At 42.8% G+C, this 10,960-nt stretch overlaps 1 protein-coding gene across 1 annotated transcript in view; it reads right to left on the bottom strand.

Moving 5' to 3' along the window:
- The window catches only part of TMEM131 (transmembrane protein 131), a 138,644-nt gene that overhangs the window by 596 nt on the left and 127,088 nt on the right, over nt 1–10,960 (bottom strand). Inside the window, 6 exon segments of the mRNA XM_025207248.1 lie at nt 2–196; nt 1,387–1,541; nt 2,790–2,887; nt 4,736–4,832; nt 4,934–5,055; nt 8,309–8,474. Of these exon segments, the coding sequence (XP_025063033.1) occupies nt 2–196; nt 1,387–1,541; nt 2,790–2,887; nt 4,736–4,832; nt 4,934–5,055; nt 8,309–8,474 (833 nt within the window).

Raw genomic sequence — 10,960 nt, 5'->3', positions numbered from 1 at the left:
CAGCAGGATTTGCAACAGTGGCAGCAGTAGGTGGAGGAGGAGGGGCTGAGTTTTCATTTCCCATGAACTCTATACCGGACAATGCATTTGCTGGAGTGGTGGTGAATGGAAGGGCACTGTTGTGGTTACTCGACCAGATGGAGCTGCTGAACGGCGTGGTGGTAGACCACAGGCTACTGGAGTTGCCAAGTATTGACTGCAACACAAAACATTCATGCTGAATAAACACCACACTACAACAGTTAGCTCGAGTTTCTTTCCTTAAATTAGACTAGCTCAAGTGAGGATGGACACATTGCTAATGAATGCTCAAGTTACAGAGCAGTTATGAACTGCACCATTCTTGCATTAGCAACTGATAAGCCATTGTAATTTGATCCAGGACTCTGGCTCTCTGCTCGCTCCCCAACAGCTCAGCTAGCTTGAGCTCAGTGCACCACTTGATGCAGAAGTGGGTTTGAAAGCTGGATTAGTGGCAAAGCTCCTCTTTGCAATGTTGCCTTGAGAAGCCTTGATTCATTTCTCTCTCTGGCAATTCCCCAATAGTTCCTCAAGCTCAGGCATGTTTAGCAGCAAATTTTGTCCCTTGCAACGTTTGAGACTGCTAATGTGTAGATGAATGCATACATTTCTGTTCAGCAGTTAGACAGACATACCAATATATTCTGCATTTGAGGACTACAATAAAGAGCCATCTTGGAAAATAAAGTAACAGATTAAACCTTGATATTCAAAATTAAAACATTTAATGTTTAGTCTCTTTCAGCATAGTTTAAACCACTTGACATCTGCAGGTAAGACAGGACAGGCACTTACTTGCAGCACTGGGCCACAATCCTGGCATACAGAAGCAAGACCTGGTGCCAGGTCTCAATCCTGAGGCACATGGCTCCGTCCAACTCCTGGACCAGCCCTGTACCACTCATCTGGCCCACAGGGGTCAAAAACTGAGCAATAAGCATGGAGTAAAAAAATCCTTTGGTCTGTCCTGTGTCAAGCAGCTGAATTAAGTTACAATGGTGAGTGTAGTGATAAAAATGTACACATCACATCCAAGCTGTTCTCAGGTAAGGCAAACTGCACTTAATACAGACAGGAATCTGCACACAAGGTGTTTGCTTGTGCAGGCTGCCTTTAGCAAGAGACAAAAATTAGATGGATAAAACATTAGGAGGAATCTGACATCTGGTTATTTTTTTCTTTTTCTTTAAGCAAATCCTGGAGTGAAAGGATGAGAAAGTTGTTCTGGTTGTGCTATTGTAAACACTCCTACTCTTTTTAGCACCAACTGTTTCATTTTTAAAAGGCTCTAGATACTGCCGGAGTTAGAGGCAAAACACTGGAGCAGGCTGACAATAAACGGTTATATTGCCCATGTCTACTTACTGCAGTTGTGTGAGTTGGGGAACCTGAACTTGTTGGCCAGGATGGTACAGAATCAGCTGCTGGCGAGTCCCAGATGGATGCAGGAAATTCATTCCAGTTCCTTTGTACATCCTGACCATAAGCAGATCGGGAAAGCCCAAGTTTGCTGAAAACCTCTGAGGAGGAAAGAAAATGAAAAACAAGATTAGTGGATAATAATGCAAGCACAGAGAGAAATCTTTTACAACAGAACAGACCTTGTCTAACATGACAGAGACAGTGGGCGCATCTACACATGCGCTTTAATACACGAGCCTATTTTAATGTGCATTAAAGCATCACTAAAAAAAGTGATATTTAGTTAATGTGCATTAAAATAGGCTAATGCACATTGAGTATCACTTAAAAACCATGGGCTCCTACAGACGTATGAGGAGCCTGCTCCAACACGCTGTCATTAGAAAAAATTTGAAACACAATGCTCATGATTTAACAGGACTGTTACTACATATTATTGAGGCCATTTGCATCAGGAGTTGGGATTCCTAGACCACAATTATGTTGACAAGTTCATATCAGAGTTCTTCAGGTCAAATTAATACATTTCAGAGATAAAACGGGTTATGGTGCTGAAACAGTGGTCTCACTTCAGGACTGATACCCATTAATTTTTTTATCTTGATCACAGGTTACTATGATCACAGATAACTTCTAATGACATAATAGTGTAACTAAGACCCAGGGCTGATCCAGGATGGCAGCTTCTACATTCCTATGGAAACAGCTGGGCAATGTGGCAGAGCAAATGTGTAATTAAGTCTTATCTACTCTACAGCCTCCATTCTTGCCATTATTTTGTGAATATCAACAGCAATATTGGACTAGATTCTTGAGAGAAGAAAATATACATCATTCTTCCCCTCCTGGTGCTTTTGCTGTTATCTCTAAATCAAGTCCATAACCAGCTTTTCGAGATGCAACATTTCCTAGCACTGAAACAGCATGGTGTTACCTCACTCAGGAGAAGCCAATTCAGCATGACAAGATGCAACAGCATTAATTTTAAACCTCAAAATTTCACATCAGAAAGCCTATCGAGTTTGAAATCTGATTTTATCTTAGCCCTGCTTGTTCTTTCTAATAAAGTAAAGCAGCACAACTGTTACCCACAAAGAAGAATCTCTCTTTGGGCATGTCAGGAGTTTCAAACCCCAAAATTATTGTAGCTATGCTTTCAGCACGCCAAGTAATATCAAACCTGCTAACTATTCCACCAAGGATTTGACATTAGCTTAGCCTGGTATAGTTCTAACAATCTTATACAAATAATTCTTCAATTTTATATACATTTCCAATATACAGAAAGGGATGAAGCATTTGCTCACTCCATTATTTTCTTTGCCATTAAAACTCGAACAACTCACCTCCAGTTATGTTGAAAGAATGACCAAATGCCGAGAATGAATTGAGGGGCGTAAAGTCAGGGCTGCTAGGGTTGCTGATCGGACTCCAGAAACCAGAACTAAACACACACAAAGAGTTAACACTGAATCAGTACTACTGATGATAACTTAGCTGTGCATACATACTTGTGGAATAAACAGATATAAGGAAGCTTAAGTTGAACTAGGATAATAAGCATAAAAAGATGACTGAAGTAGCCAAATATTTTAATGCAGTATTCTGAATATTTTATTTAAATATTTTAAATGTTATCTCCCTCAGCTGAAATTAAATGCATCACTCATTTGGTCAAGTGATTCATGCAAGCATACCTAAGAGCTGCAAATAGCCTTTTGGTTTGTTTTCCCGTGTGTACATTTCAGCCTTAGAGATGAATTATCTGAGGCTAAAGGGCCTGAACCTATTCAGCCTCCACAAGAGAAGGCTGAGAGGAGATCTGGTGGCAATTTACAAAGTCACCAGGGGGGACCAGCGGGAATTGGGGGAGGCTCTGTTCCCCTGGGCACCACCTGGGGTTACTAGGAATAACGGCCACAAATTGTTAGCGAGAATGTACAAGCTGGACATCGGGAGACATTACTTTACAGTTAGGGTTGCCAGGCTCTGGAATGGGCTCCCAAGGGAGGTGGTGCTCTCTCCTACTTCGGGGGTCTTCAAGAGGAGGCTGGACAGATATTTGGCTGGGGTGATATGATCCTGGCACCTGTTTCTGCTCGGGGCAGGGGGTCGCATCTGATGATCTGTTTAGGTCCCTTCCGACCCTAAATACTATTATACTTATAGTGTAAATAGTGCTAATTTGATAACTGATGCAATGTTCACAAGTAGCTCCTTGGCCTACACGTTTGAGGTTAAAATCTAGCATACTTCAGCCCAGGTAGATCAAATTTAAGATCTAAATTAGCATTGTTCAAATTCTGAGCCACTGGGGCCACACACCATGAAGGCCACTCACTGGGTAGACTTCCCTACTGTGCTGCTACACCCCCATCTCCCTGCCAGGCTTTAGGCTTCCAAGACTATACTGTCCCATCCTGCCCCTGAGGCAAGGGCAGGAAGCAGAAGCTGGGGGAGGAGATGGGATGCCCAGAAACCCACCAACAGCAGCAGCAGGAGGAGTTGGGGGGGTAGCAGCCCCCAGACCGGTGGTGTAGGGGCTGCAAGTTAACCTGTCACAGGTTGGACAGCCCTGGTCAAAATCATGAGTGGTTTCTTAATGAACCAAGTACTCAGGCTGTAGTTACTGAATGAATGTATTGAAAAGCAGATGGGTTCATTGGGATCAATGAATAAATAGCGTAAAATAGAATCTAGCTCAAAACAGTAGAACCTCCGAAAGCTGATATGTATTTCCAGAACAAGCAGTTTTTAGATGTCAGAGGAAAAAAGGGACACTGCGTCCTCAGGACTCATTTTTCCTTCTTACCCACTCTTTCTACCATTACACTGATGCAGATATTTATTCCCACTACTGGGAAATATCACTTCATGTGGCTATACCCTGCTTTTGCCCTTAATTCCTGAACTCAACCTCAAATTAGGGAGAGAGCGTGCCCTTTGCTCCTGAACTGAATGGTCCACCTGTAGACTGTATCAGGTGAACCTGGCGTTCACTACTCAAGATACCAAGAAAAGCAAATGGTTGTTTGGAAAAGGGGAAAGGCAGAGATGGAGAAAGAACAAAAGACCACGTGTGATAAGGATGCCTACCCCAACTTGCCAATCAGCTAAACAGGTCTCAGATTTGTTCTAATGACGCTCTTAATTGGGTCATTTTGAGATATTCACCTCAGAAAATTAAAAAACACTGCCTCTTGGAACTAGAATGAATGCCTCCAACTAAGAAGAAAAAGGCTCCACTGGCTTCCTGCAAGGGTTGGGGTTTCAAAAGGGGGATTTTAGTTACCTGTCAGAGCCATCGCTGTCAACAGGTACATGGGAAATGCTGATATTGCCAGAAACATCTGCTTTGTTTGGTGAAACCTTTGCTAATCCACTACCACCTGCAACAATACATTCAAATTGAAGAAGGCAAACAAAACAATGCAAGAACAGCATTCACTGCTATTCAGCAATAACTGGTACTCCAAATTGATTTAATTACCTGGGCTCTTGTCATAACCTGCAGCTACAGCAGCAAAGGTGGGGTTTCCATTCCTGCCAGGGAGAGAGGCCGTCTTTGCCAGCTTGTGTTTGGTACCATTTGGCTGTTTGCAATTTGTTTCACTAAAAATAAGTTAACAAAATAAGACTTTGAGATTCAGTGTGTTAATAAAAGAGCAGCTATTAAAAGTAGTATTTAACTGGATATGATGTGATACAAAAGCAGCTTATTGACATTGTAGCCCACAATACTGTACCGTACAGTATATTTCCAATGCCTTAACTCACAGTTTAGATCTCCGGCTAAAACAACCTGATGTCAACAACTGCTCCACTTAGTCAAGCTAATTTTTATTACTAAACAATCACAAATGTGATAGCTCCTAGTAGCAGCACTTCTGGGCTTTGAAAGGAGACACACTTAGTTTTGTTTTGTTTTTTTAATTTGAAAGAATCTTTCTGGAAATAAAAGCAGAGGTTGGGGGTGGTAAGGACCTCCAGAGAGGATGAGCTAAACTAAGGGTGGGGTACAAAGAGAGGAGGAAGGTTACTTATAGTTTTTACTCTCTGCGCACACAGGTGGTTGTTACAGATCACCCAGCATGGGTCTTAGGCTGCTAGCAGTGTTGCGATAAACTTTCTGTAGTTAGATGTTCTCGGGTCAGTGGTTCCAGCATGAAGCATCTCCCTACAGAGGTACCAGGCAACCATTTGCAGAAAGCTACGGCCCTCTTCTCATTAGCTCTCTTCTAAATACATGTGTGTGGATTTGCAAGCAATACTGGTCACACTCCAGCCATGGGAGCACAGGCTATTCACCTACTCAAACATTCACTTGGTTTCTTGAGCAAATTTTGTAGCCCAGGTGAAGTTCTGTAATGCTATGAACAGTCTGCTACTGGTACTGGAGCCAGGAAGGTTAAGACAGCTTGGGTAGGTCTATGACAACTGCAGCCACGGCAGGGATTTCAGTGAAGACTTGCTTTTTAGGGCATGGAGACGCATATAGATGGAGCAGTTTCAAAAGGGGAGGAGAAGCTCTAATAGTTATGTGTGCATAAGCCTGCAGTGACACAAGGGAGGCAAGCTGCATTGACTTTAACCTTCAGCTGCCTGGAACAGAAGCTCCCCCCTCCTCTGTTGAAGCTGCTCCAAGTGTAGGTCTGTCCATGCCCTTAGACTCTGGCCAGAGCAGTAGTGACAGACTCTAAATTTAGCTACTGGATTTTTAAAACATTTTTTAGGAGAGCAAAAGCAGCAAGTATAACATGATGTTGTACAGAGATCAACAGGAAAGTCCATATAACAAACAAAATGGAGAGAATGTGCACAGGAATTAGTTCTAGGCAACACATCTGACCTTATATATGGAGCAAAGGACAACAAATGACTTTCAGAGCATATGTATTAGACTCAGTAAAGATGATTGACTCTGCCCAAGTAGTAAAAGCCTAATTTTTATTCTTCAGGGCAGGGGTGTCAAAGATATGACCCATGGGTCTGATCTGGCTTGCTGAGCCCCCCTATCCTGCCCCCAGCACTGCCCCTTGGTCTCACAGTTGGCCCAGATGGTGAATGCTAGATCAGCCTTGTGTGCAGGGCCCTAGGATGCACATGGTGCCGATTCCAACTTGTGCAGCATGCATGCTGCACACAGCCCCGCTCTGGCTGTTTTGGGGCTGCACACAGACACTATTCTAGTAGGTCTAGGATCTGCACCACACACAGCATCCACCCACTCTGTCTGGAATGGCCCTGCATGTGGCACCCGCTCTGGCCTGAGACACATGCATGTGTATCCTGGCCTGGATAGGGCAGGCACCATGTGTGGCACACATCTTTGACCAGCCAGAAAGGGCACCATATGCAGTGAGGTTCTGGACTGGGTGGAGCATGTGATGCATGCAGCAACCATCCTGGACCAGCTGGAATAGGGGCTGCATGCAGCACAGGTCCCAGAGCAGGTGCTGTGGGTGCTGGATCCGGCATACGGGGGTGGGACTTAGACGAGTTTGACACCTCTGCTTCAGGGCAGTTAGCTTCTCCATGGTAGGGATGTGCCACACTTCATTGCACCAGATGCTCAGGAGGAATAGTGCTTACACTACTAAGGAGCAATAGGAAAAGGAAAAGGCAATCAGGTTGGGGGGGGGAGAAGGTACATTACTATAAGAATCAATACGGTGTGGAAATTCAGCTTAATAGGAAAACTCAAAAATCAAGTTGGCTTCTGTTTATTGGGTCCCGCATATATTTCACAGAACCTACAACAGAATGGCAGCATTCATCAGATTCAGTTCAGTCTTTTCTATACATAGTAGATGGGATTAAAAATGTTGTGTGTAATTACTGATATCTGATCAGCCGACAGTTGAAATATATTACTGGACGTTTCTAAACAACTTCTAGTGAAGGTTTTTAGGAATTTTAAAGTCAGTCTCAGCGCTCTCCATGTTACATGGCCTATCCTGGCTGTTTAAAGTACTGTGCAGTTATGAGACATGTTTCTGGTATGTGCACAGCATAAACTACTTGGTCAAGGTTTGCTCAGTATGATACCTTTAAAGCAACATTGATCTGTAAATGCACAGATTTGGAAGTATTAAAAACATGGCTGTCTTTGTAATTATGCTGTACCCTGTATACCTGATCAATTTGATAAAGAAACTGGGCCATTATTAAAATGAGAAGAACCTAGTATTTATACAAGGCTATAAATGGATAATAGTGAAAGGTAAATAATAGATTACTACAGAAGGAAGGGAGATGTGGTTGAGAGCTTAAGAACACTGGCACCTTCTGTGGTGAGAGGACATTACTGGATTTATCCACAAAGTCAATTGGATGGTTTACAGTTCCGCTAATTCCAATCCTTCCTTATGTTTTGGATTATTAAAGTTGACTGGAAGACTCTCAATGGGAGAAGTGGCTGTTACGTGCCTCCTGACAATGTGGCTTCACAGCCAATATGCTTCACAGCAATATTTAAATAGGAAAACATCTACACACTAGGAGTTCAGTTAGTATGTCTATTTTGACTCCATAAAAACAGTAGCGATAAAACCCTGGATACAGGGGTGTCTATGGCAGCATTTCAACCTCCTGCTGAGTCCTATAAATGAAACCATGTTTGTCACTGAAGAAGCAAAGATTAGAAATCCCAGTGAAATGCACAACTAAAGCATGATATGTGCACAAACAAATTCTGGGCCATTTGAATGGGGAACTAAAATCACTTCTACAGCACAGGGCATAAAAAGGAAAAAATACTGTCGGCAAGAAGATGGATAATATAACCAGACAGAACTTCCACATCTTGCTTGTTTTTATGTACTACACATAAGCAACTTTTTAGTCTGCAGAAATTTCAACTTACTGGCTACAGCTGTTGTTCACAATGCTACTGTAAGTGCCTCGTGGAACGAAAGCTAAAGATGCAGGGGGTGGCGATGGAGAGGCAGGAGTTGGTGAGGTCTGTCGTTGTTTCAAGAAAGCATCCGCATTGAGGGTTTGGAGCGACAGTTTATAAAGGTTATCTGCAGCTGAGAAACCAAGCAAAGCCATCATATTTTATTAGTGTTCACTTCACCACATAGGCTTTTTTTTTTTTAGTAAGGAAGAAAAACATTATTAAATTTCCAGCTCAAATTCTTAGAGAAAGAAAAATGGAGAATTAAATAGATATTAGTATCAACCCATAGACCTTTACAGAATATTGCCTGAGAGGCCTGTCTTGGACTTGTACCAGTGACAGACCTTCTGCAAAAGCCACCTCTACTAATAGAGAATTCCTCGCTGTCTTAAAACTACGGAATACATCCAGCCTCTGACTTACCATCAGGTGACAAAGATGTGTTTGTTAGGATCACAAGACAAACCTCTTTCTTTGAAAAATAAAATGACCCTTTACTTTGAAAAATACATTTTTCTAACAACTGCCATAAATTAATCCTCCTCCCAGTTCTAGGTCAGAGCTCTGCTTAGTAACCTTATTTTTAAAAAATCTATTCCTTGTCCATAATACATGCAGAAAGAAAACACAGGAATAGGAAGCTAGACCTGACAACCAGATTTAATCAGATGGGAGAGAATTTGAGTCATCAGTAGAAAAACCAATGTACACTGCAGCATGTGAAGATGATCAAGATGTAGCATTTAAATTAACTGCAGTACAGACAGACACTGAATGGGACTGTGTCTGGGTGTATCTTTCTAGGACAGTGAACTGGAGGAATGACTGCAATTAGTGAATTTATCAAGCAAATCAGGGAAGGAAATGAAATGCATCACATGGTTAGAAAAACAAGGCATCTTCACATGAAGTCTCACATTCCAATTCAGATCTCCTGTTTTATTAGGTTTCACTTCCCATAGCTTTGGCTTCGCCAATTGTCACCGAACTCCGATTCTCTCACACCCCTTATGCTTAGTTGTCTCTACCTCCACTGCCTTTGGTCCCATGCTGCTGAAAATCACAATCTATGCCTTTAAACTACTCTCACCTCAACTATTCTGGACCCTTTTTGTGGGAAAAATATACACTAATCTGCTATCTATCTGTTCACATCAAGCAGTATAAATACACTACACTCGTTTCCTCATTCATCTTATGTTTTGTAAAAACCACTAAGGAAAGGAAGGCAAAACATAAGGCCAACATAAGCTTTTTACATGAGTAACATTACACACAGTTGCCCCACATTGATAGTAGCATATATTTTTACACCCAAAGCAAACTGGCTTTACAGTGGCTAGCAGGAGCTCTGCATTCTGGTTTCCACCCCTCTACTTCTGGTACAAAGTCAGATGTTGTAGTTGTGTGGTCTACCACCCACCCCCTTACTTGAAATGAGTCTTCAGAACCTGACTGCAAGACTGAGGGACAGGAGGTGTTTTCAGGTTGGGGAGAAGGCTGTCCTGGGTTTTGTCCTCTCATTATTCAGACCTGTAACCTGTTGAAATACAGCTTCCATGAAAGACTTGGGTCAAACTGACTCGCCTGGAAGGAAGTGGAACAAGATTCTACAGACTTGTTAAGAAGCCATATGGACAAGAGTGGTTTTAGTTCCATTTGTACAGAGCTGAGCACGATAGGACTTCAGGTGTTCACTGCTGTCTCTGGCTGCAATGAAAATGCCTACTAGTCATGAGCACTTCCATCCCAGGAGCACTTTGACCACATGAGATTGTCTGAGGCTGCTGGCAGATGTTATGGAAGTCATACAAATAGTCTCAGGAATTTTATGGCTACTTCCTGAACTGCGTAGCCTGCCATGCCAGATGTGCACGGCACATGATGCAATTCTGGGAATGGGGCATAAATACTCCTGAAACCCCACCTATACATATGCCAGCACAGAGGGACACCTGCACCTGCAAGGCTCTATGCCCTGAGGCTCACCAGGACCTGGTACCTCAAAGAGCCTTAAAGGTCAGAGGTTGAAAGGTATGGCTCTTTAAAGTGGCAGGTCCCAAAAAGTCTGTGTCCTGATGTAAACAATCACCTGATTGTCAGCATTGGTCCCAGCCAGGTTCCAGGCCCGGGGCTGCCCAGGTCTTGATGCTGACAAGCAGCTGACTGTCCACATTGGGATGATATCGGAATGCCACATATTCAATTTATGGTGCCATATAAGCCAGCCATAAAGATATTATGCATGTTGAGGAATATCTTTGTGGCTGGTTGGCCAATTAATGGCATAATAAATCTGACTAACATACAGCATGTTGCTATTAGTGGTGCAATTACATTAATCACACCAGACAGGCGTGTGCACCAGAGGCCTAAGTGTTGCTTCTCTAGGACATCTCAGCTGGTTAGTTTTAATCCTAGCTGCAACTTGCTTGATGAAATGGAGCCTGCATTTCGAAAACCCGTTGCATTTTCCTTTCGGACAGCAAGCTGTCTTATTTTCCCCACTGCCTCTACTCTAATTCTCAACTTTTGCTGAATTTCAAGCATTACTGAAGGCCCCTCAATTTTTGGCCTCTACACTTGCACTGGATATTATCAGTGCAGAGGGTCACT

Source organism: Alligator sinensis, unplaced genomic scaffold (assembly GCF_000455745.1).
Source record: "Alligator sinensis unplaced genomic scaffold, ASM45574v1 scaffold144_4, whole genome shotgun sequence".
Lineage (NCBI taxonomy): Eukaryota > Metazoa > Chordata > Crocodylia > Alligatoridae > Alligator > Alligator sinensis.
Note: the sequence above shows the minus strand (reverse complement) of the source record. Positions and strands in the feature narration are given on the sequence as shown.